We start from the raw sequence: 26288 nt of genomic DNA on the forward strand, positions 1-26288 counted from the left end.
ACTACTGGAATTGCAGGAACGGCAGAGAAACAACAGAAGCCCAAGTAAAACAAGCTTATCCTGAATGTCTCAGCATCTGGCAGGGGACCAGAAGGGTGAGGAATACTGCTGTATTTAACTACTGCTGCTTATTGATATTTTCTTTTACAGGCAGCACTGCAGGCAGGGCTTTTCTTTTCCTGTTTGTAGGAGAGGACAAAGTGGCTCATTGTAACAGACTTGTATTGCAGATCAGATACGTGCACTTCCCTGCTGCAATGGAAGGATGCTCTACCTCCTGCTGCCCTTTAGCTAAGAGGCACGATTAGCTCCAGCCGTCGGGTGGAAGAGTTGTTATGCTGTACAAGAACCGCAGTCCTTAAACAGAAGTTTTCCACTAGGTTTGTGATAGGCACTGCTTCCACCCCTCTGAAAGCTTCACCCCTCATCCAAGTACATGGCTGAAATATGGTGCTCCTCTCCTCTGCAACATTTCTTTAGCTTCAATCAAGTCAGCTAAAAATCCCTGTTACCTACATAGTTGTCCAGTCCCACTTTGACGTTTCTGGCAACACAGCCTTTCTTACAGCTTGGACTCACAAATAAATAAAAGATTGAGGGAAGCACAGCAAAGGTGCACCAGTGACTCTCCTCCAGCCCTTGCTTGTGCAACAGGACCCAGATATCCCAGTGGGCCAGCTGAGCATTTGCAGTCATGGTCCCTGCCCACAGGCCTGAGTCCTTCCCTTACTGGGCCCTTGGCATCCCCTTTTTGGCCTGATTAGGCTTCAGGAACATCTGCTCTTGCTGTATCTTCTGCCTTGACCAAATCACCACTGTTTGTCTCAGCATGGAGCCGCTTGTAGTCAGTGTGGAAGAAGATGACGTAGAAACAAGCCATAGCACTGCAGAGGCCAGCCAGCACCAGGACCGGAGCTGCAAGGAAGTTACACTTTTAGATGGTGAATTCACAACTTCCCATGGGTGCAGAAATCTAGAGGTCAGCTCCCCAGCAACTGCACAGCCTAGGTAATCTCCTCCCATGGGCTACCCTTGAGGACAGTGTGCAGCTCACAGTGGGGCAATGCCAGTTTGGTAACAGCCAAACCTTGTATCACGTAACACTGGCATAGGAAGAGGATTTGCGTGAAACATGGAAGGTTTCCAGGACTCTTGTCCTGCATGACCCCTCAAGTTGGAGGTCTTACACTGGTGCACATAGTGTGTTTGTGGGAGTCTGTGTAGCTGTGTATGTGTACACATTTGTGTGTTGGGGGGTGGTGAATAAAGTTACAAGAAAGACTGAATCAAAACACTTGAGCTTCATAAGAGAACAGGTCAACACAGGTAGTGCTCCTTGTTATACCATCTGAGAGCAACGTGTAGGAAAGGTTCACTAAGGATAAACTTTAACCAAAGCAAAATTTGTGTTGAAAGAACCTTTTCTGAATTAAAAAAAAAGTAAAGCTAAAAGGCTATGCAACAAGGCCTGGAAGTAGTCACATTCTCATCCCAGCAGTGTCTCAAATAAACACCTCCATGCCTTTCTCCACAGATGTCCCTGCATGTATCAGACCACAAAATGAGTAGGAATGGGTACCTAATTATGAGATCCAGCTCTGATCTGATGAGATGGAGAGTTAGAGGCTTTCAGACATGAAGCAGTCAAATTGCGTTTTGGGGGGAGTTATTGGGAAGCCTTGTTCCCTGCCAGCTAGTGGGGCTTGTTCTGGGGAGTTTCTGCTCAGCCAAGCAGGATATATTTAAAAGGTGTTTGCCAGCCTTTGTGTAGTGCTGTGTCCCTAGGACTTGGTGTCAGTATTACATAAATATGAACCAGCTGAGAGATCAAGACTAGGGTTTAGCCTGCAGTGAAAATACATTTGTGCTCCTGTTCATCTCAGTTGCTGTCTGTTCTCCTGACCAGCTAGGAAAGGAAGGGAAATGTGGAATAAGTCAGAACAAAGCTGCACTGGCATGTTACAAACCCAGGCAGCTATGTGCACAGAAGCAAGGGAAGTAGCTTTCAGTCAATGCATTTGTAGTCTTGGCCTCCCACACTGTAAAGCAGTGTCTTCCCCCCAGAACTGCTTTCTAGCTTGGTGAAGCTCAGGTCTCTGCAGGGTAGCCATAAGAGAAATTTTAACCCAGAGCCAGCAGCAGCATTCATGGCACCTTAGAGGTCTTCCCATTTCAATCTTGCAGGCCTGGTTTGGCAGGAGCAGCAAGGAATGCACTGTCAGGTTGGGAAAGGTGGCTAAGAGATAGGCTACAACAGGAATCAGTCTTGCAGGCTCCCTCACAGTGAGACCTGCAGGAGAGTGGGGAGTATGTGGGCTGCAACCGGCTGCAACCGTGTCCAGCATCATTTCTCAAGGACGTACTTACTTGTCCAGTCCAGGGCTCCATCCTGGTCAAGGGCACAGGTGGAGTATGGATCCTCAGAAACACGCACGGTGAGGGCTTGTAGCAGAATCATTAAAATCACACCTTCAACCTGGCTGTGGAGAGAAGCCAACATTCAGTCACAGTGCCTACCCAGTTCATCAGTGCTGCAGACAAGCCCAGCTTCCCCAGCAGGAAGACACTGAGGCCCCTTTCTGGAGCAGGGTCCTTCCAGCAGAGAAAGCTACTGCCGGCTTCCTCTGGCCCAGGCACTTCGTTAACTGGCCTTGGCTCACAGGGTGTCCAGGTCAGCCTTTCAGCACACACCTAGGCACAGGGCCAGCATGGCAGGACCACTATATACACCCTCTGGAGGCAGGCAGGTGTTGAACTACAGCTGTCAATGAGCTGAGGCTTAGTCACTGGGCAGAGACTTGGAAATACCTCTCACTGCAAGGTTGAGGATGGGAAGAAGTCAGGCTAGGACTTCAGCCTCCTCCTCATTCATAGCTGGCTGGCAGCAGCAACAAAGTCCACAACCAGTGGGAGACAACAGCCTTCAAAGGCAGTGTCTACTGCCCCTCTTTGACTGATGTTTCTTGCTGCTTCAGCTCCACCTGACACAGACACAAGGCACCAGGCCATGCATATCACCGCTTAGAGCTCCAGCAAGTGATTCCTGCTGCAGTCCAGTGCCAGCCCTAGGCATGTAAATCGATCACAGGAAGGACTGTCACTGCCCCATCTGTTGTGACTAGCTGCCCTGTGAGTGATGAGCCTCATCTCCCTCAGCAGAGCACTTGATACCTGACAAGTCCCTGTACTGCCGTGGGAATGGGTGCCCTTCAGGTATACAGCCCCCATCTGCTTCAAAGGTAGGTGATGCTGAGCATGGTTAAATCCCACTTTGTTCCAAGCAAGGGAGACCTTCATCTTCCTTCTTGCTTTTCTTGCACCAATTCCACATACTCCTCCTTGCTTTAAAACCTTTAGCTCTTCAGCTCTCTGGCTCAGCCAGCCAGCTCCCCCCTTGCCATGGTCATGTGCATGGACACCAGAGAGAAGTTCAGCAGGATGGCTAGCACTGATGTCTTCACTATCTGCACTCACACCTCTGTGTGTGTGTGTGTGTGTTTGAACCCTAGCTCAGCTGTCAGTTGGATTTAACCTGCCTGCTTGCTTACCTTGCAACAAAAATCAGGCCCGTAGATGTGCCTTCTCCCACGGGGTAGGAGCACTCCACAGCCAGCTCCATGGCAATAGGGTAGATGGCAAAACCGAAGAAACCAAAGAGCGAGCTGGTGATGGCCAGTGTGACAGCCTGATGTCTGAACCGAGAAGTCTGCAGGCAGAAAAGCAACACCAAAGTCTCAGCATCAGCACTGCTGTGCAGCAAGTCTCTGAACCCATAACCTGCAGGAAGTCCCAAGGGCTCACTGTTTGCACCACTACCTTCCCTAACTGTTCCTGAAATCTTTTACTTCCAACCCTCTAGTGTCAACAAATGGCTACACGATGGAGATTTATCTATCTGTTGAATTTAAGCAAGGGGAGAGAGGATCTGCAGAATTACCTGAAAAGCATTGGTGTGGTTGAATTACTCTAACTTGACTTCCTGGTCAGTAACTTACCAGGAGTGTCCTCAGCGTATCTGCAGCACCAAGTGAAACACACACCTTCCTCCCAATGCAAGCTAACATTTCAGGTGCGGTATCTGCATTGAGTTACGTATGAGAATTCATACATATGGGTTGCTGCAGCTCATTGATAAGGAAAATATTCCTTATGATGCCAGACTCATGTTTGTAACATTGGGGTTTTACCACAAAAAAATCCCCCCCCACAACAAACAACAAAAAAACACCTGAAACATTCACAAACCCTAGAGATTAGTTTACTGCCTAGAACAGCCTTGTCCCTAACTGGAGGAAAGAGCATGGCCTTATCCAGCCAATGCTAGTAAAGTCAAGGGCATAAATTCTGCAGCACGGTGCTGGTACCTCCTTCCTTAACCATGTAATAAATTCCCACAGAGGAACACGAGGTGTCTGTCCTGGTATGGCTGCAGCAGGCCTGGCCCAGCTAAACTGGTAAAGTCGAGGAAAACTCTGTGTGTCTGGAATCCGAGTTTAAAGCATCAAGCCATCAAGCAGACTTGAATGGGTGTTTCTCGTTTTACTACTCTGAACTAGTAGATCATCTCTATGGGATGAAAGGGATGGAGGGAAGGGTAGGAGGGAAAGGTTTGTTTGTTGCTCCTGACACAGCCTCTTGCCTACTCTGTGCTTTACCTGAGCTCAGGCATGCTTACTTGTACTCAGAGCATCCCCCCAACAGAGTACTTGTCCTGGTTTCAGCTGGGATAGAGTTAATTTTCTTCTTGGTAGCCGATATGGGGCCGTGTTTTGGGTTTAGGATGAGAACAATGTCGATGATACACTGATGCTTTGGTTCTTGCAAAGTAGTGCTAAGCTGTTGCTAAGTAGTTGCTAAGTGGAGCTCACACTGGTCAAGGACTTTCCAGCTTTCCCTGCTCTGCGGGGTGCACAAGAAGCTGGGAGGGAGCACAGTCAGGGGGGCTGACCCAGACTGGCCAAGGGGCTATGCCATACCACATGGCGTCATACTCAGTATATAAGCTGGGGGAAGAAGAAGGAAGGGGGGGACGTTGGGCGTGATGGTGTTTGTCTTCCCAAGTAACCATTACACTTGATGGAGCTCTGCTTTCCTGGGGATGGCAGAACACCTGCCTGCCCATGGGAAGCAGCGAATGAATTCCTTGTTTTGCTTTGTTTGTGTGCGCAGCTTTTGCTTTACCTATTTAACTGTTCTATTTTTGTTTTACTTCAATTATTAAACTGTTCTTATCTCAGCCCATGAGTTTTCTCCCTTTTACCCTTCCGATTCTCTCCCCCATCCCACCAAGGGGGGAGTGAGCGAGTGGCTGTGTGGTGCTTAGTTGCTGGCTGGGGTTAAATCACGACAGTACTAAAAGGGGAAATGCAAGGTCTGCTTTAGGCACCTTGTCCTGCACTGAGAAAGGCATTGCATTTGTCTGTCCCTTCAAAGTGGAGCTAACGTCACTTGGATCTTGGCCCAGCAGGAGGTGTGATCACACTGTATTAAAAGTCTGGATTTTTCAACACACAGAAGAAATGCATAGCCCAAGCCTGTTGGGAAAGCAGAGACCTACACCAGTCTGCTAGGAGTCCTGTGCCTCGTACTGGGTGATGGCTCCCATTGGCAATGACTCTGCTTCAGTGCAGTACTTGCACTCCAGCTCCATGGGTGTAAAGTCTCCAGGTTCTGCATTCCTCTCCTGGCTGGATTTAAGCGTCCCCGTTTTCTGCATCTCCCTTGTCTTGTCCTCCTCGAGGAACTACTGCAGAACTAGGCACGTAACTAGGTCCTTTCTGCTAATCTTACACTCCTAGCAGCCACTGCTGTTAAAGGCAAGTGTTGGGAAAACTATGGCATTCTTGTTCATTTTTGTAAGATGGATATTTAGAAATTGAATTTCTTTTTGGAAAGAATGGTCTCAAGGCCAGTAAACAAGCATGGTGATCCAATGTAAGGAAGTAAGATTATGCCAACTGATTTATATCCTGAAGCAGTCTGTCTCAGGCTCCATAGTGACTGTGAAATCCTCACTTAAGGGGTTTTCTTTAAAACATTCCTAGCCCAGGCATAACACATGGCTTAATAAATACTATGACATCAAATGACCTTGGTTTGGGTTGATGATTTATCAGGTGGCAACAGAACTAGGCCAGGTAAGCCCACAGGTATGGTGCAATGCAAGCGAGAACTCACCACTGCGAACACGATGCTGGCAAGTGCACTCAGACAGAAACAAATCTTGGTGGACTCTATGAACTTCCTTGTCCGGTCGACATACAGGCCTAGCAGGAAAGCACCCAACAAACCACACACTGTAAACAGTGCACCATTCAGTCCAGCAAATTCCTGGAGGGCAGAAGAACAAGTAACTGAGCAACTATAGCAGTTAGGAAAGAGGTTTTAATGCCACTGACCCATGTGCCTGCTGCTAGTGGGTCACTTACTGAGAGGCAGGAAAAGCTTCCCTGCCTGTTTTAATAGCTGAGGCCTCCACAGGGCTCTGAGTAGCAAATAATGGAGCCCAAGCGCTGCTACAAGTGTGTGTGGGCAGCAGGGTCACAGCACTCCCAAGGTCTCAGCGGATGACAAGTCTCTGCAGACGTGACAATGGAGGCTGGGTGCAGAGCAGCAGCAGTTCCCTGGCATTAAATGCTCCAGCCCAGGCATGAGACTGTTCTTGGCTCCTCCAGGGCAATCAGGTGCCTTGTCCACACCAGTGGTAACAGGTCCAACTGCCTTGGGATCTGCTCCTGTTTATAATCATGCTCCTGGCCCTTTTCTTATCAGCAACCTGCACTGGCGGAATGCTTTGTACAAGGCTAGCAGCCCCAAAGCGTGCTGGATGAGACACAGCATTGCCTGGCTGTAGCAAGGATATCTAATTAGAGAGGCAGTGAGCAGTAGTTAGGATAAGGTACATGCTCTCTTGCCTGCAGTGACTATCTTTGCTTGTCCTGCTCCTTCAGCTCCATAAGAATTCAAATGCAGACACCAATCCTGAAAGCAGGGAAGCTTTAACAAATTTGAGCAAACATTTTTGGGAGCCTCAGGGGCAGACTGGAAGGAAAGCATATCTGGAATAGCTTCTGTGGGCTAAAGGGCCAGGGCAAGCCAGTCACACACAGACAAAAGCATCATGATGCACAGAAAGCAAGGCTGCAAAGTTTAAAAGGTTTCCAGTTAAAAGCCCATTGGGTGTGCAAATGTGACCGGGCTATGGAGCATGGAGCCAGGTATCAGACCTGGGAGTTGACAGGGAGTGGACAGAGACCAGACACATAGCTGGAGAGGTGTTTTAAGAGGACCTCCATGAGGATACAAGCAGCAGGACTGGAGTGCTGCCTGCTTGAGGGGAAACACAGGAGCTGGGGCAGCCCCTTGCTATTGCAGGGAGAGAGCAGGAGGAACCAGCTGTGTACACATTGTGCTCAACTGTAAAAGCAGCACCTGGCCGGTGTCATGGGAAGGATGGGGAAACAGCTATCACAGTACCTTTAACTTCCTCTGCTGCCCTGGCTCCCTTAAGTGTGCAAAGAGGAAAAGGTGCTTCCATCAGTCTGCCTTCAGCTTCACTCTAGGGCCTGCCTGGGCCCCATCCTACTCTTGGGAAGCTGTCAGAAGGCTGTGTAGACAGCAGTGCTCTGGAGTGGCGTAGAAAAAACACAATACTCTTTTTTCGTAAAAAGTGTATGAGGAGTAAAGGTTTTTCATTTGCAAATGGGAGCCTGGCCATGGGCAGTAATGAAAATGCAGATCATACGTTATACTGAAATATTGACTATGCTCTGGATTAATGTACTGCTTAATCTATATTAGATAATGTGGGCAAATAAGATATGAGACAGTGCAGCGTATTCAACTGTCTTCATTTTGCTTTGAGTCCCTTATCAGGGAAAATCATTTTGATTGTATCATAGATGATGTTGACAATGGGGAGGAAAGGAGGAAGACTCACATTTGAATACCCCTTTTCACAAAGGATCTGTTCTAGCAGAGCTGAAAAGCAGGTGAACATCCCAATTCCTCCTCCAAAGCACACTGCCAGGATGATGTACGGCTTGTTTCTCAGGAGCTAGAGAAAGAAGTTAACGTATCATTTAAACAAGTGGAGGGGGAAAAAAGACCTGGCTGTGACAGTAGACTTGAGGGTCAGTGGCTCTGACCCCTTAGTTGGAAATGTTGACAGGGCAGCCCTGTGATCATTAGAGGAGTTTGGCTCTCTCCTGTCAGTTCAGCCAAAGGACAAGTTAAAATGGGGACCATTTAGAGAGGAAGGATCTCTTCAGTGCCCAAATCCTTCCTTCACTTTGCCATGTGCTGTCCTACCTGTTACCACATCTGCTGAGAAGGCTCAGGTTGTGTGAGCCCATATGTGCCTGTTTGAGCTAGTCCAGTGTCCTGGTTTCAGCTGGGATAGCGTTGATTTTTCTTCCTAGTAGCTGGTATAGTGCTGTGTTTTGGATTTAGTGTGAGAATAATGTTGACAACACACTGATGGTTTAGTTGCTGCTAAGTAGTGCTTACACTAGTCAAGGACTTCTCAGCTTCCCGTGCTCTGCTTGGTGCACAACAAGCTGGGAGGGGTCACAGCCAGGACAGCTGACCCAGACTGGCCAAAGGGCTATTCCATACCATGTGACATCATGCTCAGTATATAAACCGGGGAGAGCTCGCCGGGGGGGCAGCGATCACTGCTCGGGGACGTGCTGGGCATCGGTCGGCAGGTGGTGAGCAATTGTATAGTGCATCACTTGCTTTGTATATTATTATTGTAGTACATTACTATTACTATTACTACTATTCTATTTCATTTTACTTCAATTATTAAACTGTTCTTATCTCAACCCACGAGTTTTCTGACTTTCACCCTTCCAATTCTCTCCCCCATCCCACTGGGGTGGGGGGAGTGAGCGAGCGGCTGTGTGGTGCTTAGTTGCTGGCTGGGCTTAAACCACAACACCGAGAGAGGCACTGCTTTGCTGTAAGCAGCTTCCACTCCCTGAGGAAGGAAGGGATCCTGGTCTCCTTCAGGGGGCTTTCCATGGTGGGTTTGGTGTAGTGGAGTTTAGAGTCCGCTTTGTCAGCAGATTCCCCAGCATATCCCCGTCTGGCAGGGCTGCATCCCTCACTCCAGCACTGGTCTCTCTCTGTGCTACAGCACTTACCATTTTGAGCCCCGTGAGGAATGGCTGAGAGGTGGAGTTGGTGGCACTGGCTGAAGGAGGCGTTGGAGGAACCTTCTCGTGAATCCCCAGAGTTGCTAGAGCACAGGCTGTTACTGCTGGCACGGCATAAACAACCAGCTACACAACACAAAGTAAAGACATGTTACCAGTCTTTCCAGCTCCACTGCCTCCCAATAAATAAATCCGCTGGACCCCAATCAGCTGAGCTGGCTGGTAAAAGCAGTTTTTGTTTACCATCAATGGGATGTGCCTTCCTTCAGGAACTAGTACAGGTGACAGCACGTTTGCTATAAGAATACCCAAGGGATTGGCTGGAAGGAAATAAAACAGAGAGACACTTTTTTCATGCAAGCAGTCAGAATCATGTGTCCACCCCTACTGCCAGTCAGCACCAGAGCTGCAGTGTGCAGCAGAGCAATGAGTTAGGACAGAATACATAGGGAGAGCATACATAGGGAGAAAACAGGAGGGGAACATTTGGAGAAGTTGACTGTGTGGTCTTACTATTGTCACATCTGTTCCCTCACGCCCATGCAGTCCATTCTTTAAATCAATTTCCCTACAACCCCTAACTCCTGTAAACTGGTTTTCATCTACGAATTATGGTGTCCTCACCCTTACAAGGCTGCCTCAGTAAATGCTAAGCTGAAGGGACAAAATGAAGATGGATGAATCCATGTCATCTGTCCTGATGTTACATAGCAGCAGTAACAAATAGAAGTGCTTTCCCTTCTTTACTCCCCCTACGCCATTAGGCATGTATACATACGGATAAGATCCCTCTGAGCCTTCTCGAGGGTGAACAGTCCCAGCTCTCTCAGCCTCAGCTGGCATGACAGATGCTCCATTCCCTTAATTGTCTTAGTGGCTCTTAACTGGATTTACACTAATTTGCCCATGTCCTTCTTGTACTGAGAAGCCTAGAACTGGACACAGCTCTTCAGATGTGGACAGGGGACCTCATTCAAGCAGCTGGCAAATGCTCTTCCTGATGGTCACCAGGATGCTGTTGGTCTTCTTTGCCAAAAGGGCATGAAAAGCAGGAAAGCCCTGTGACAGCTCTCCAAAGTGACACTAGGTCATTCCTGCCATCTTTCAAGTTAATACATTTCCTCAGTAAAGCGCAAGCTGGCATACAAGTTGATCTCTGCTACCAACTACAAAAATCACATGGCAGAAGAGAATCTTGGACACTTGTCTATACTGGCGTAGGGGGTTGCATTGTTATGGGGCTGGAGCTGAGCACCATGTGAAGCAGCACTCCTGGGACTCAGCTTGGGAACGTCCAAAATTGCAGGAGACAATTTTTTAACTTTAAGGCAATGTTCTGCAGTCAAACAAGTGAAGTTGATTTTCTACTAGTGTGCAGGGATAGGGTTAGGAAAGCCAAAGCCAAAGCCAACCTGGAATTGAGTCTGGTGAGACATGTCAAGGGCAACAAGAATGGCTTCTACAAGTACATTAGCAGCAAAAGGAAGGTTAGGGAAAATGTGGGCCTGCTACTGGATGGGGCAGGAGACTTAGTGAAAAAGGACATGGAAAAGGCCAAGATATTCAATGCCTTCTTCACCTCAGTCTTACTGGTAAGACTGGCCTTCAGCCCTGAGACCGGAGGTAAAGTCTGGAGCAAGGAAGATTTACCCTCAGTGGACAAGAACTAGGCTAGGGAACATTAAATAGACCAGACATACACAAGTCCATGGGACTGATAGGATGCACCAATGAGTGCTGAGGGAGCAGGCTGTTTTCAGTGCAAGGCCATTCTTGGTTATCTTTAAAAGGCCATGGCAACTCCAAGAGGCTCCTGAGGGCTGGAAGAGAGCAAATGTCATTGCCATCTTCAAAAAGGGCAAGAAGGAGAATCCAGGGAACTCCAGGCCTTTCAGTCTCACATTGATCTCTGGGAAGGTCATGGAACAACTAATTCTGGACACCATTTCCTGGCACATGAAGGTCAACAAGGTGAACAGGAGTAGTCAGCAAAGGAGAAATGCTTAACCAACCTAATAGCTTTGTACAGTGAGATGACTGGCTGGGTGGATGAGGGGAGAGCAGTGGATGGATTTTATCTCAACTTTACTAAGGCTGTTGACACTGTCTCCCATAACACCCTTGCACACAAGCTGACTACGTACTGGCTAGATAAGTGGACAGCGAGATGAACTGAAAGTCAACTGAACAGCTGGGCCCAGAGGATTATCATCACTGGCATGAAGTCCAGCTGGAGGTCAGTGACTAGTGGTGCACCCCAGGGGCTGATACTGAAGCCAATACAGTTTAACCTTAATTAAAAACTTGGACGATAGGGCAGAGTGCACCCACGGCCAGTTTGCAGACGATCTGACACTGGGAGGAGTGGCTGATAGAAGAGATGACTATGCTGCCGTTCAGAGGAACATCAACAGGCTGCAGAAATGGGCAGAGGGGAACCTTGTGAAGTTCAACAAGAGGAAATGAGAAGTCCTGCCCCTGGGGAGGAATAACCCCATCCACCAGTACACAGTGAGGCTGACCACCTGGAAGGCAGCTCTGCAGAGAAGGACCTGGTGTGGGGGGTAGGTGTCCTGGTGGACACCAACATGACCATGAGCCAGCAACACAAACTCATGATAAAGAAGGCCACCAGCATGCTGGGCTGCATTAGGAAGAGCATTGCCAGCAGGTGGAAGGTGGTGATCCTTCCCCTCTACTCAGCCCTGGTGAGAAACATTTGGAGTGCTGAGTCCAGTGCTGGGCTCCTCAATAGAAGAAAGATACGCAGTTCATGGAGCAAGTCCAGTCAAGGGCCAAAGACATGATTAAGGGACCAGAGCATCTCTCATATGGAAAGAGGCTGGGAGAGCTGGGACTGTTCAGCCTGGAGAAAAGAACCTTGATCAGAGTTTGTAAAGAAGAGGGAACCAGACTTCTCTCAGTGGTGCCCAGTGGCAGGAAAAGAGGCAATGGGCACAAACTGTAACACAGGAAACTCTGTCTGAATATAAACTTTTTTTACTGTGACAGTGGTTGAACACTGAAACAAGTTGCTCAGATAAGTTGCAATATCTCCATCCTGGGAGACAGTCAAAACCTAACTAGACATGGCCCTGGCCAACCTGCTGTAGCCAACCTTGCTTGAGCGGCGGGTTGGACAAGAAGATCCCAAAAGGTGCCTTCCAACCTTGTCTGTTCTATGATTTTGCTGAGGCATCATTAATAGAGCTATACCACACAACAACCGTAGCATTTCTGTCCTGTACTTGGGAAAGTTCTAGCTTATGATCCTGGTGAAATGTTACCTGCTTCTAAGTACATGGACACAATTAAACAACAGTCTCCAAGGAGATGGTTTAAAGCTTCTCCATTGGGGTAAAATGCTTCTGGGCATTGTAGGGGACTGCCTGAAAACTACTGTCATGAAACTAGTTTCCATGAACTATCGGCATGCTGAAGCAGTTCCAGAAGGTATGGGCAAGGGGTGGAAATGTGAGCATTGGGCTAAATTTGAAAAGACTAAGTGAGACTATCTGACTAATAACAGGGTTTCAGCTGCCTTATCTTCCTGGGAAGAGAAATTATATGAACCTAGACTAAGAATGGAAAGGAGATCACTGGAGTTAATCCACTGTACATTATGGTCCAGGGGTCCTGGTGGATTAGCTTGCAGTATTCTACACTGGGCCTGTGTGTTTTGTGGACAGTGATGCTGATGCACTAAAACTCCACAGAGTGCAAAAAATGACGTGCTGACAGACCACAGTGAACAAAGAACGCCATGGACGAAGCAGAGGCCACTTCAGTGGATTCAGACAAGTCTTTCTTCTCCTGACACAGGAGAATTTCTTATGGTCTTCACAGGGGATCAGTTCTTGGCCCTGCACTGCTTCTCTGTGAGTAAGTCTCTACAAGTAATGGGGAGGACAAAGATATGATAAATACTCAAGAGCACAGCTGAGTCATAGTTATTTCAGCTGCTCAGAAGGATCCTGGATGCAGGGTCTGTTTTTGTCTGCAAGCACAGGGAAGCCTACCCAGAGGCACTAACAGGAGCTGTGGGGATACTGACAGGAGGCTGTAGAGCCAGTTTCTGTGTGCAGCACTGGTATCGACAGTACAGCAATGCTGAGTGCCACTCTGGCATTAACACAGAAAATGGGTATTGATAAATTGGAGCAAGCTGAGCAAAAAAGCTCATGTGAGCAACAAGCAGACATGGAGACATGTGGAAAGAGGCAAAGGGAAATGTGCCTGTAAAGTGACTGCGATGGAGTTGTTCAGTCTTTCTAGACAAAGGAGAGAAGAGGTGACTCTGTCCATAACTACCTGACAAACAGGTGCAACAAGACCAAATAGCTGGGGGATAAGGAGCATTAAGATGAGAAGTAACATGTAGACATTTGCCAGTGAGGTAATTAACCACTGGAGTAAATGACTGGGGCTGTGGCAGATGCTCCTTCTAGGCAATATTTAAATTTTCTTGAAATGAAATCCTGATTTTGTACAGCAGACATTAATGGGTGTAACCAGACATTATTAATGGAAGCCCATACACAGAAATATGCAGGTGTTGCAGCAGATAATAATCACAGCCTATTCAGTCCTCACACTGATATCTCAACATGCCACAGATTGAACAGCTTCAGGTCTTGGGTTTCCAGTGTTCCTTGCTCTTCAGTTTTATTCTTTCCCATAGTTAGATCCATTTGGTCCTGTAAGGACTGAGGACACTATGTGAAAGAAACGCTCTTTGGCTGCTCTGGCTGCTCTCTCCCTTAAAAAGAGGAAGCTGTCTGCAGGCTGGGGGCCTTCAGGGCAGCAAAAGACCGAATGCCCAGGGGTCCCTGGTAGTACTTGTGTTGCACCACATTGACAACAGAGCTCCTTCTCCAGCAGGGAAGGTTAAGGTCCATCTCAGCCCTAGGAAACAAGGTGAGCCATCAGGTCCACCCTATTCTAAGGCAGGCAGTGCAAAAAGAATTTATTTGTTCTGACGCCATAAATCCATTCTTGCTAAACAACAGTGCCTGTGCTCTGTGTTTGCAGCAGCATTGGGAAAGCTGTATAGGGGTGGTCCTATACTGCCCTTTTCCCCACACCTATCCCTTCCCCACGACTCCAAGGCAGTGGGGAGGGAAGGCAGCTGTTGGCTATTTTGAGGGAAAGGCAGATGGGGCTCCCCTAGATGTGTAGGTACTGTGAGATTTCCAAGCTAGAGTCAGTGAGCCAGCTCAGTTTCTGGGGTACCTCTCAAGTACTTGGAGGAAGGAGGAAGAGATTTCTTCTGGCTGCTGGGGAAAATGTCATGTGGAGGGAGGAAACAGGTCTGTCAAGTGCAGTATCCTGTCTCTAGCAGGGCCCAAAGGAGCCAAGAGAGGAATGAGATCAGAGCAAGAGTATCTGGTGTCTCCCCTCCAGTTTCCCAGCTTCCAGGCACTTTGCGAGGCAGACATGGTATCTGCGTGGGTAGTCCTGCTGCATTTAGCATCCCAACATGTTTATGTGGCCAGCTGAGTATATTTTATCTGTGTGTGCATATGTAGCAATTGGGAATACATGCTCAGCCTTGCTACTGGACAAACTGGTGGACAAAATTGCTGCAGCAGCCCCTCACCTCTATCTGATTACAGAATTTGGCAATTGTGACCACTGGCACCACATGCAATTTGGGCACCTTCCTAACAAGCTGTAGAATTAAGGCCATTACAGACTTCAGATTTAGTAACACTGAGGGCTGTCCCCAACCTCTATGATATTTAGGCAAAGATGATCACCTCGTCATGGCAGAGAGGAAGAAGGCTGGGAGCCTGCATGGCTTACCTTGAACTTTGCACCTGGATGTGGCTAAGGCCCACTTCTTGCTCCCCAGCATGGAAATGCATGCCTGTCTTGTGGAGCCTTGAAGGCACTGGTTTATAGCACATGGCTATGACACCCTTGGGAGGAGCTGTATTTGCAGGGCCAAATGGCTGTAGGACAGAGGGTTCCCTCCGCCTGCTGCCTCTGAAAGGCAAACAAATGCCAGCAAGTTCTAGGAGGCAGCAATATTACTTTGCAGCTATCACTTACACATTGATGCAATCATATTTGCTGTCGCTCGCTGGTGGTCTGGAAACCACAGTGCTGCCAGTTTTGTTGGTGAAAAGATGATAAGGGGCTGTGCCAGTGCACAAAGGCATTGCCCAACAAACAGGTACCAGTAACTCTGGGAACCCAAGCTCAGGAACTTCAGGACACTGAACATCCGGATGATGCTACCCGTCATGTTCAGCCACGCACTCAGGATCACCTGCAGCAAGCAGAAACAGCCAGAGGTTGTGTGCTGAAGCCTGAAGGGCAGAACTTAATGCAACAGAGTAGCATGAGCAGGGTCTCAGATGCACTACAAGAGGCACTGGGTGTTAGTAACCACTGCATGGAAAGTTGCTTGCAGACCACCCCCACCCCTTTGGGCCACTGCAAGATGCTTCTGATCCAACAGTGAATGAGTTACCTGTCTACTTAGGGAGGAAGGTGGCTGTCCTGGCCCCACACAAGAACTACACCACAATGTAGCTTATGCAAGACAGCAGACGCTGTCATGGAATTGATGAGAAATCCAAAGTACACTAATTACCCTCTGTTTGCAAGTTTGCACCATCACCCATATTTTGCTGTGACAATCCAAAGATCATGGCAGTGAGTCATCCAGCATATGGATCATGCAAATGCTCTTCTATACCACTAGCATGCTAGTGTTTCAGTGCCACATTCCACAACACTCTTGCTTCTGGGAAGACTGTGTAGAGATCCCAAGCTGGCTTAGCATAGACCAAGCTCTGAGCTGACAGGGGTCCCTTGCTTGCACCCTACCCTGCTGCTCCTTAAACTGGCCCTGCAAACAAAACAGCTGTGCTAACACTTTTCCATAGCAAATCCTAGCAAATTACAGCAAGCTTTTCACAGAGTCAGCTCGCAGCATCTGTCCCTGTCAGTTGGCTAAGACAAGAACTGAAGCAGGAAAAGGCAAGTAGGGATGCCTTTATTCTGACTTTTCCCACTGCTCCCCTGCTCAGAGATGATGTGATAGCTATTACTGAACTAAGACAGACCTTTCATCATGCTCATCCTCTGCAGCATTTGGCAAGACTCCCATTCATAGTATGCAGGTTAGTACTTTGCACAGCTACTGCTATCTATAGGTGAAACACCCCCAGGGAAACAGAACAGTTCAACTCACAGCACATCTGAGCCCCACGCTGTCAAGAACCCACGTTGCCACCAGACCAAATGGGATCGAGATGAGGAGGTACACTATTGAGAGCCAGTTGACCATCTCCAGGGAAATGTGGAAATAGGCAGCTGTCTTATCAGCCACAGGAGCAAATGTCAACCACAGCTGCAGAGTAAAGAGCAGAGATGGGTAAGCATAAACATCTCCACCAGAACAGAAATTCAGCATCCCCTCAGACTGTCTAGCTGAGTTGTGAAGGGGCTCACTGTCTTAGTCTCTCCTTGAAATTAGGATGTTAAGGCTGGTAATAAAAATTCAAACCCCCAGTGTCTGCAGTTACTCATGCTAGGACTATTTTACCACTGATATCACCATTCTCTTGGCCCAGAGCACCCCATCTGTTTCAGTACCTCATCCCCAATCCCCTAGTCCTGCTGCTGGGAGCTGGCAGAAGCAGCTGACGTGACCTCTGGGTCAGTACCTTTTTTTGTCCCCATGTTGAACATGTTGGCCCCTGATGCACGCACTTACCTGATGTAAACCACAAGCAATCCTTCTGTGTTAGCATAAACAAAACAGAGGCTGCCATCCCTCTCTGCAGCTGAGAGCCTCTTAAGCTCAGCCTTGTATTTATGGTTGCATTGGTAACCCCTGGATGAGGTAAAAACAACTTTGCTATGTGTCAGCCAAGAGAGACATTATTCCATGCTGTCCTACACACACTCTATGGTTAAGAAAGGGCCTAGAAATTTGCATAATTCAATATATCAAAGGACATAAGAGGGAAACACAAGAGGTACTTTAATAACTATCCACCTTTTCCTTCCAAGTGCCATAGCTGAAAGTATTTCCCTAAGCCTTGGTTCAGGCACTGGGTTCATCAGGTTGCTGTCTGCTTCTGGTTTCTTCCAGGAATGACAAGGCCTGCTTTGATCCTCCAATCAGGTTCTGAGATCATGCCCACAAGAAAGAAATGAGGGTACTCCCCAAATTTAAGGATATTTCTGTGGATTCTTTGTGAAGATGCCCTCTCTGATGCTTTTCAAAAAGACTGGCCTAACCTGAGAACAGGTTTCAATCATGTGGACGTAAGCTACTCCACTGTGAGAAGATGATCTTGCAGCTGGATACTCAAGATGATGGAGTTTGCAGAAATGTGAACAAAAACTTCAGCTATAGCTTCCTACAAAAGAACTCCAGCCACTGTCTCTTTCCAGGTACACCTCTCTGCCATCATAAGCTTCCTCTTCACAGTCTGCAAGCTGCAGACACCATCAGCTGTGGCATTAATGCGTAACTGAAAAAGGGCTTGGGTAACCTCAGAGGAAGGTGTGTCCCTACGCTTGGCTACTTGTTATTTCCAGTGTTCTTATTTACTTCTTACATGCTAGAGAATAGCCACATGCAAATCATTGTATAGCTAAGCTTTTCTCCTAGGAGGGATGCAATGAGTAAATGGCAGTAACAGGGACATTTTGTATGTATTATCAATGTCCTAGCAAGGACTCCTAGCATCAGCCCTTTCCTCCTCTCTGAAAGGAGCTGACATGCCAAATCTCCTGCATTCAACACAAAGCTCAAATCACCATGCTGGGCTCAGACACACCCATGTGGGATCAGTCAAAGGTCTGGCAGGGGGTGGATTTGGTGTTTACTCAGTTTCTACAATCAGATGGATGAAGATGCTGGGTGCTGAACAAAATTGTGCTCTTGTTAGACAACAAGGAGGCTATTCCAGGTCACTGGGAGACTTGCAGCAGACTTCTAATAAAACGAGCTTTTTAAAAATTCCTTGAAATAATACATTATAGTGGAATGATGTTACCATCTTGTCTCAGGAAGAAATTTCACCCACCTTTGTTTTTCCAGAACTGACCTCCATCAGATTGGGGTGGGAAGTTAAATGTTTAATGCTAGTGCAACTGTTTAAATGTTACAAGCATCACTCTAAGGCATGAGCATTAGTTTGATTATGGGATGCTAAACTGCTGCTAAACAAAACCCAGCTGTGTATTTCCAGCAACAGCAATTCTCAGTTCCTCACTTTCTTCCAGATGGGGGTGGTGGTGATGAAACACTGTACCAGGAAATAGTGTAATTAAAGCGATGATACATTTTGTCAACCAGCTTCAGGTACATGTTCTCTTCCTCCTGTTCCTCCACACAAGACACTCACCCATGCATTACATCATTAGGGGAATGATGCCACAAGCCAGAGCACAGCATTTTGTGTTCAGTGGCTGTATATATCTAGGCAAGCTGGGATTAAGCACTCTGGCATGTTTCCATTACACCTAGTAAAACCATTCCTTGCTGAAAACCAAGCATTTGGGTTGTCCTGTATTCTATCCTGAGCAAGAGCTCCAGTTCTAGCGTATGTGTCTGAGAGTACAGAAGGTAGGAAGTTGCAGCCTGTCCAAGCCTGACTTTGTTCTTCAAAATAGGAAGTGGGTTTCCTTATGGGTCTGGAGAGAAAAAGTATGTTTCTGCCTTCATTCAGGCAGGGGTTGTTTACCATGTGTTGCCCTAACAGAGAAATTAAGAACTGGGCAATAGCGCTCATGGCATAGCTGTGGTCAAAGTGGCTGCCAAATGCAGTGACAAAGAGATGGCACTGTGGGGTTTTGCCAACACAGGGAAATTGCAATGCTAAGCAAGTGAGTGTGCCACCTTCTGCTTTTGGTTTTCCCAGCTACAGTGACTTCATCCACAGTAGCTGGCAAGTTCTTCTGCTGGGAGCTAGAGCGCTTATCCTACATGTTGTTTCTGAAACTCTGCACTGCCAAGGCCGATACTTATGCAGGGGCTGCCGTGATACACATCCCCTCAGGCAGAACAGGGTGAGGATGATGCAGTTCTTTCCTGCTGAGGTCTAAGCCCTGTAACCTCTAAAGATGCAGAATAGAGACTGAGAGAGGTTCCTGTCTCCTCCACTCCCCAAGGGTCATTGTCATAACTCAGCTTTGGCACACCAAAAACAGTATCTGTGCAGGAACAGAGATAACGTGTAGGGTTATACGATGCCAGCCCCCAAAAGCTGGTTGCTCCTGGGACAGATAAAGGAAGGAGAAACAGACACCTCTGTCCTTGCAGGGTTGTCTACACACTTGTTGAGTCCCTGCACAAGCATCGCTTTGTGGAAATACACCCTTGTGGTCTGGTCAAGCTGCGCTCAGGTCGATTGCCTGTGTAGCCACACAGACCTAGAGTCTCAGTGTGAGGTGCAGAAGGCATCAAGGGGAGTCTGTGTTGCACACTGCACTGCTATGTCCATGTCCATATGCGCTCCAATTAAGGCAGCTCAATGGATGTCACAACAGCAGAACTGACAGAGTCCAGTCCCTTGTCAATATCTCTTCCTGACTTGCAATGGTGACAAGAAATTTCCACTCACCCACTATGACTTTTACCTCTTCTGAGCCCTGTCAGGGCTACAATTAACCAAAACCTTTTAGCAAACTTTGACAAAATTCCCAGCTTGGCACCCCACAGATCAGGAATGCCTTGTCTCTGAGGTTTCAAATGCACCCAGCTCAGAGTCCCACACCCTGACTGCTCAACAACTACCTGGTGCAGTCCGCACAGCAGAACACAGCTGGGCTGCTTAATAAGTTGGAGTGGATGACGTTGGAGGTCAGCAGGAGTCCACTCTCTGGGCCATGGCATAGTTAGGTCATTTACACAGAAGCCCACACAGAGCCACTAAAGCACAGAGACTCTTGCCTTTGAACACCAAAGAACCACAGTGGGTTTGTGAGCCCAACCCCCTAATACTTGGTAAAACTCACTTCCCAGCATTACCTCACAGATTTTGCATTATTTTTTCTCAAATGACAGCTCCTGCTGTAGTATAATCCAATATCATTGGCCATGGTCAGTCATGTAGACCATACTATTTGATCCTTCAGCACTTGGGACAGACTTTTCTGTCCCTTCAGATATGCATCTAGCAGGATGTTGAAATAGCTGCTGTAATAACAGACACCATTTCTTCTCCAAATGCAGGAATCGTAATTCCCACACTCCTCTCCTGAGCACAAGCCTTAGAAGCATGTTCATCTCACTGTGATTTCTGAGTTTAGAGACAGCAAAAGCTCCAGGGCATGCTAGCCTTGGCAGCAAGTTATACCTCAGCACACACTCTTCACTATAAAAACTTGTGCTCTACACAGTGGGCACAGCAACCAATTAAGAGGACAGAAGGTCCCCTGAAGACCCATAAGCCTGTTCTGGCTTGCACTGGAGTACAGCTGCAGCTCCCACTGCTTTCAGCATGCAGCTGGCTGATTGGGTAGCCATTCCCCATCACTAGAAGAAAAGGACAGAAATGTTTTCCACCCAGAGCCTAATCCTTAATTACAGGAGAGCCCCCTCCGTACCTCTTTTAACAATGGAGCATGTGGGACCACCAGGGAAAGCAAGTGCACTCAAACCACCTGACTGGTACTGGCTCCACTTTCAGCTCTCCCTCCCTTTACTTTAACTTTCTTCTAGCTAACATTTTGTTTTCTCTTCTCCCACAACTCCCAGAGACTGCCTGCTCCCTTCCTCATTAATTACAGGCCTGCCTGTAACCAAGAACAGGTTACAGCTGTTCTCATCCTGCCCCCATTTCTAAGCTTCTTTGTCACTCCTTCTGATACCCTTGTAAACCCTTAACTGATTCTCAGACATGGATCCAGCTCTCTTCCTCCCAGAGTCAGCCCAAACCTTCTAGTTTTCCTTCTGCTCTCATTCCCCTTCCACCTCCATCTTCTCCAGGTTCAGTTCCTCTACCCTATTGCCTTTACTGTTTTCACTCCCACACAGACTCTCCAGAACCTATTTCACCTGCAGGATCCAGTTTCTCTCCACCCATTCCAAGGGAGCCCAACATTTGCCCTCTCTCCCACTACTGCAGGAGGTTACTGGTGGGCTGTGAGTCACCAATTCTCTGTCTGCAACGTTAGCAAGGTGATGCCTGAAGGCAGGACTCTATACAGACTATACACTTTGGTAAGCAATAGGTGTGAACTGCAGAAGGCGGCATAAATAAACAGCCCTAGGATTTTTGGAGCTCAAAGAGCTCTGAATAAGTGATGCATATATTGATGCATCTCATGTATAACCAGGTGCAGCCCTGCCAGAAGCAGTACCAAAAATGTTTTTCATGAAAGGCAAGCTGTTAACCAACGTCTACCCTCCTCACCAACAAATCAAGATTCTAAAAGTGAAAAGCAAAATCATTTGCAGAATGGCAAGTGAATGCAATCAGGGAGGGTGGAAATTAATCCATTTTGCCATGTCAATGGCGGTATCAGCTAGCAAAGGCTGCCATACAGAGTGCTCTTCACTGTCTGGCATACTGTATAGATGTGCACAGTGTAGCAATGCCCCTGCAATACATTTTACGTACAGCTTAAAAAGGAGCAGCCAAAAGGGATGACTTACATGAAATAGGACGTTCTGCTTTGTAACAGGCACAGGCATAGCTTGCCAATGCCCAGTCAGGCACTGCCTGCAGCAGCTCTCCCAGTCTCAGCATGCTCTCTCCCATGCACCCAAACACCGCTTTGAAGGTGATGTAAGCAGTCTTTCTGAGACACACAGGCTGCCTCCTCCATCCCTGGGACCAGGCTATGAAGCCCTTACACCAGACTTCTCATCTTCAAGGTCAAAAGGGCTGCACAGTCTGGAAGCAAACAGCCTCAACTGAAGGCACTCATGCTGACACAGCAGCCTAAGAAGTAAGGACAGAGGTGTGATCTTCAGAAAGGCCAGATCCCTGCCTAGATGTCATGTTTAGCCTCTACAGCTCTCAGGACGACTAGCAGGACACAATAGCCAGGCAGCAGCAGCTGTGCGTGCATGCATATCTACAGGGGCACTGCTGGAGCAGACAGGTGTGGGTGAGGAGCGTGCACACCCTGCCCTGGAGCATGCCAGTCTCAACTTCTGCAGCTCTCCTTCCTCTCCCAAGTACACTAAGCAGTGGTGGTAGTCCTCCAGGCTGGTAGTCAGGAACCTCCTGGCCAAGTGTGAGTCAGCTCCAACTCTCTGCGCCCCTCCTCCTCCCCAGCTTACTCACTCTGACAAGCACAGACAAGGGCAGAAAACACTCTCGGTTTCACTCTTCTGTGCATTTCTCTGTCCCTAGCACTAAGGCAAGAAAAAGTTCGTCCTGTGAAACACAAAGTTCCCACCTGTTCAGCTTGACAGGAAGGAGGCAGCAAGGAAGGAGGTATTTGCCTCAGCAGTTTACTGCCACAGCAGCTGACAGCACACCATGAATACTCTTAAACATTAAGTGTTCAGATTAGACAACTCACACACTCAAACCACAGCATCAGTTTGACAAAACAAATCTGGGGAGCAACCGCAGCCATAGTTACAACACCCCTTACCAGGAGTGCTGCAAGAGACAGCTGGGGAGCAATCACCTAAGCTTAGCTGTGGTCAGAACAGCCTCTTCGCCCAGGACTTCAGGCAGCAAGTGAATTATACTGATGCCTACTTACAGCCTTCTTAAGATAATGCAAGGATTTCTTACACTACATTGTCAGCTAGGAATTGCCAGAATAGCTGTATTTAGGAAATGAGAACCAATGCTGGTAAGATAGTACCCACTTGGTACAGCAGGGAGAGACAGAGGCTTTTAAACTCAGGTCAGCAATAGAGATTCAAGTAAGGGGCCATTTATTGTTGGTCTAAAAGCCTCCCTTCTATCATATTTACCTCACTGTGCTCTGGTTAAAGAAGGTATTTCACATGTTGATGTGGAGCAGGAGGAAGTAGGGAAGAGTGCCCCTTTCATCATCACATGGTCCAGCCTGGCTTTGCTCAATCCTAAAACAGACCGAACTAAGTAATACTTCTTTCTCAGCCTGCCCTTGCTGCATGACCAAGTGTGCTTTCCCGCAGTTAAGTGGCTCCTACCTTGTCTTCCTGACACTGACAGTCTCTCCCTCTCAGGATTGTCTCCTGTCTGCCACTGTTAGTGACACTGAAGGCCACTAACAGAAAGCTGCACGTGTGCATGCATAAGACTGGGGAATACAAGGCATCGTCCTGGAAGCTTGGTCCAGCACGAGGTGATCTGTTCTTTCCAAGTCAGACAATTCAAAAGTCACGTGTCCTCACCATATGCATTTTTTGCAGATAGCCTGACACAGCAATATATAGAAAGAAATGCTGCTTGCAAGATCTGCACAGGAACTGAGGACACAACTTGCAAGGCAATTTTCACACCACATAACTGGTAAGTTAGTCTTTCCATCTGGAACTTTTAAACAGCAACCAACCACCTTGATTTCATGGCCTTTCAACCACTCCCTCCATTTTAATGTGACTTTTATCAGGAATATTTAGGAGAAACCTTAGCATCAGGAAATGTTTGGTTACAACTGTAGAGGTCAGCATACTTGCCATTCCAGACCTTTGCAGTGGCTTAGAAAGAGTATTTCCACCTAGGATATTTATTAAGCACCCAGTTTTGAAGTGGTGAAGTTCTGGCTTAAGTTCATACTGTGGGAAAATAATACTGTGGGCAGTCAGGAAGTTGGCAAGATACCAAGCAGACAGACAACAGTACAATCTTTCAGGGCTACACAGTTTTCAGCAACAGGACTCAGGACACAGTTATACTTGGAGATGCATTGAAAGGACCTTTTAAGTAAACCTCCAGTTTCACTGTTAAGGTTGCAGCAAAGTCAGTCTGACAAGACATCCTGGAAGGGTTTTTGTACAGCTTCCTTCACCCATGCCATCACTGTCCACTTCTAGTAGGGTGATTTTTTTCCTGCTTGTCCTGGTTTCTAGGACACTGACACACAATGTTCTTGTGCTGTGCCAATTTAACTGCAAGGAAGCATTGGGGCTTCACATTGCTTTTCTGCAGGACACTTTTTTACACTCTTAAAGGATACACAGATTTTCCTTTGGGAAGGCACATTCATTTTTTGTTGTCCATATTCAGCCAAATTCTCACTATATTTTTCCATTTCTCTACTCCAGCACTCTTGCATCATGGAATACCTGCTCCTCCTTCCCAGCATTTAAATGTTTGCAGGTTGCAGTGCCTGGTCTTGGCTGCCAGGCAGCCTGCATTCACAGCATGGTAATCCTCAAGCACGTGAATAATTCTACATCAGTCTGATAATTATCAACAATGTCCTCAATGACTTGGTGAGCAAAGATTTGGGCTTCCATCTTGCATAGTAGGACTTGGTAAGGGGAAACTTTACGTGTTTATCTTGATAATTACTGAACTTAGTTTTAATCTGTTCAACAGGTGGGATGCGATCTGGAATCCCATTTTTTCAGGTCTTTCAGAATGAAGTACCTGTAGGCAATAAGAAGCTCACATACCAGTATGTTTAGTGCAGAATCACTCCTATACTGTTCTGTATGCACAACAGATCCCAAAAGCAAACCTACTTGCACCTTTTTCTGACCACACAAATCTGCTGTCATAGGCCAGCAAAGCTCTATCTGAGGACTTTCAACACTGTTATCCTATTCTTAGGTTTGAAAATGTGACCGTCACAGACACTGAATACCTTCTATGCCTCCCCATGGCTTACGAAGTGGACTCGGCAGCAATTTCAGCTGTGCTCCAGAACACATTTTGCTCCCTCCCAGTCTGGCTCAACACTACGGTCCTTCCTGCTGTGCTCTTCTAGATCACACACACCCTCCCGCCCCTTCCTGCCCTTCCCTCATCACCACCCCTCTATGGCCCCGATCCCACCGGTCAGAAAGGGAGGTGTGCAGACCGAAGTCACAACCAAAGAAAGTTCGTTCAAAAGGAAAAGCCGATTATTCGGACCCTAAGGCACGGCCAGGCTGAGTCCCGGTGCTCCAAGGATGAGGGGTGGATCTGAGACAGGGCACTGGGGCAGAGCCCTGAAGATTGCCTGGCTGCTTCTAGGAAGAGGTGGGAGGTGGTTTTGGCTCAGGTGAGCCCTGTCACCCCATCCTCTCTCGGCAGCAGCGGCAGCCAGAGTTGCTCCCCAGAGCTCCGGCAGCGGCAGGCAGGAGAGAAGGCTGTTTGCCCTGCCAGCTCTGCGCCTTCTCCTCCGCTCACGGCTGCTCGGGCACCTCGGGGCTGCCGGCAGCCGCCCCTTTCCACCCCGGGCGCGGGGCCGCGCTCGGCCCTTTCCACTCGCTGCTGCGGCGGGGCGGGGGCGCGGGGGCGGCGGGGAAGCCGGCGGGCCTCGGCCGGGCCGGTGCCGCACTCACCATGGCATTGGAGCAGTTCAGCAGGCACACGGCGGCCAGCAGAAACCACCGCCGCCGGTAGGTCTTGAACGGGGCCAGCCGCCCCAGGCCGCGCTCCCCCAGCAGGATCGTCCCCTCGCCACCCTCCATCACGGCACGGCACGGCACGGCACTGCCCCGCCCCGCTCGGCCCCGCCCCGCCGCGCTCGCCGGCCTCCCCGAGGCGGCCGCGGCCGAGTCACCGCCTGCCGCCCGGCCCCGCCCGGCCCGGCCCGGCCCGGAGCTGCCGGTGCCCGGGAAGTCAGGTTTGCCCTGTCGGGCGTGGCAGAGGGGAAAAGCCCGGTGCTCGGGGGAGGAAACTCCTCTCTTTTCCCGTGTGTCGTTAAAGCAACAACCGCAACCGCAACAGCATCACTAACGCCGGCTGATAGCTCCGCGTTAGCCTGAGAGTGAGCTCTTTCCTCGGGGCAGCGCCGGAGCGGCAGCTTCAGCGTTGGGGGTGCTGGCGGCAGTAGGAAGGAGAAGCCTTGCGGGAGCAGCCCTGTCCGAGGGTGACCACTTACTGGAGTGGAAAAACGACTAGAGGAGAATAAAGGGAGGATGTTAAGATCCGCAGGGGTCCATCAGCCACGAGATGTGGGAGTTCGGTTATGGTTTTATGTGACTGATTATGCTGCAGACAGCCGTATCTTTTTTCCCCAATGTAGAGACACACCACACTAGCACACTAA

General features: G+C 48.4%; 1 protein-coding gene across 1 annotated transcript; it reads right to left on the minus strand.

Moving 5' to 3' along the window:
* Nucleotides 1-717: 717 nt before the first annotated feature.
* On the minus strand, nucleotides 718-25707 carry SLC49A3 (solute carrier family 49 member 3; the record flags this gene model as incomplete). The annotated part of the gene is made up of 10 exons (XM_082337435.1): nucleotides 718-915; nucleotides 2368-2480; nucleotides 3549-3706; nucleotides 6178-6330; nucleotides 7940-8056; nucleotides 9150-9287; nucleotides 9405-9481; nucleotides 15216-15435; nucleotides 16366-16524; nucleotides 25579-25707. The coding sequence occupies 10 exons, from the start codon at nucleotides 25705-25707 to the stop codon at nucleotides 761-763; spliced, it is 1419 nt and encodes a 472-aa protein (XP_082193561.1). The 3' UTR covers nucleotides 718-760.
* Between the last annotated feature and the right edge of the window lie 581 nt (nucleotides 25708-26288).

Source organism: Platalea leucorodia, assembly GCF_965183815.1.
Source record: "Platalea leucorodia genome assembly, chromosome: Z".
NCBI lineage: Eukaryota > Metazoa > Chordata > Aves > Pelecaniformes > Threskiornithidae > Platalea > Platalea leucorodia.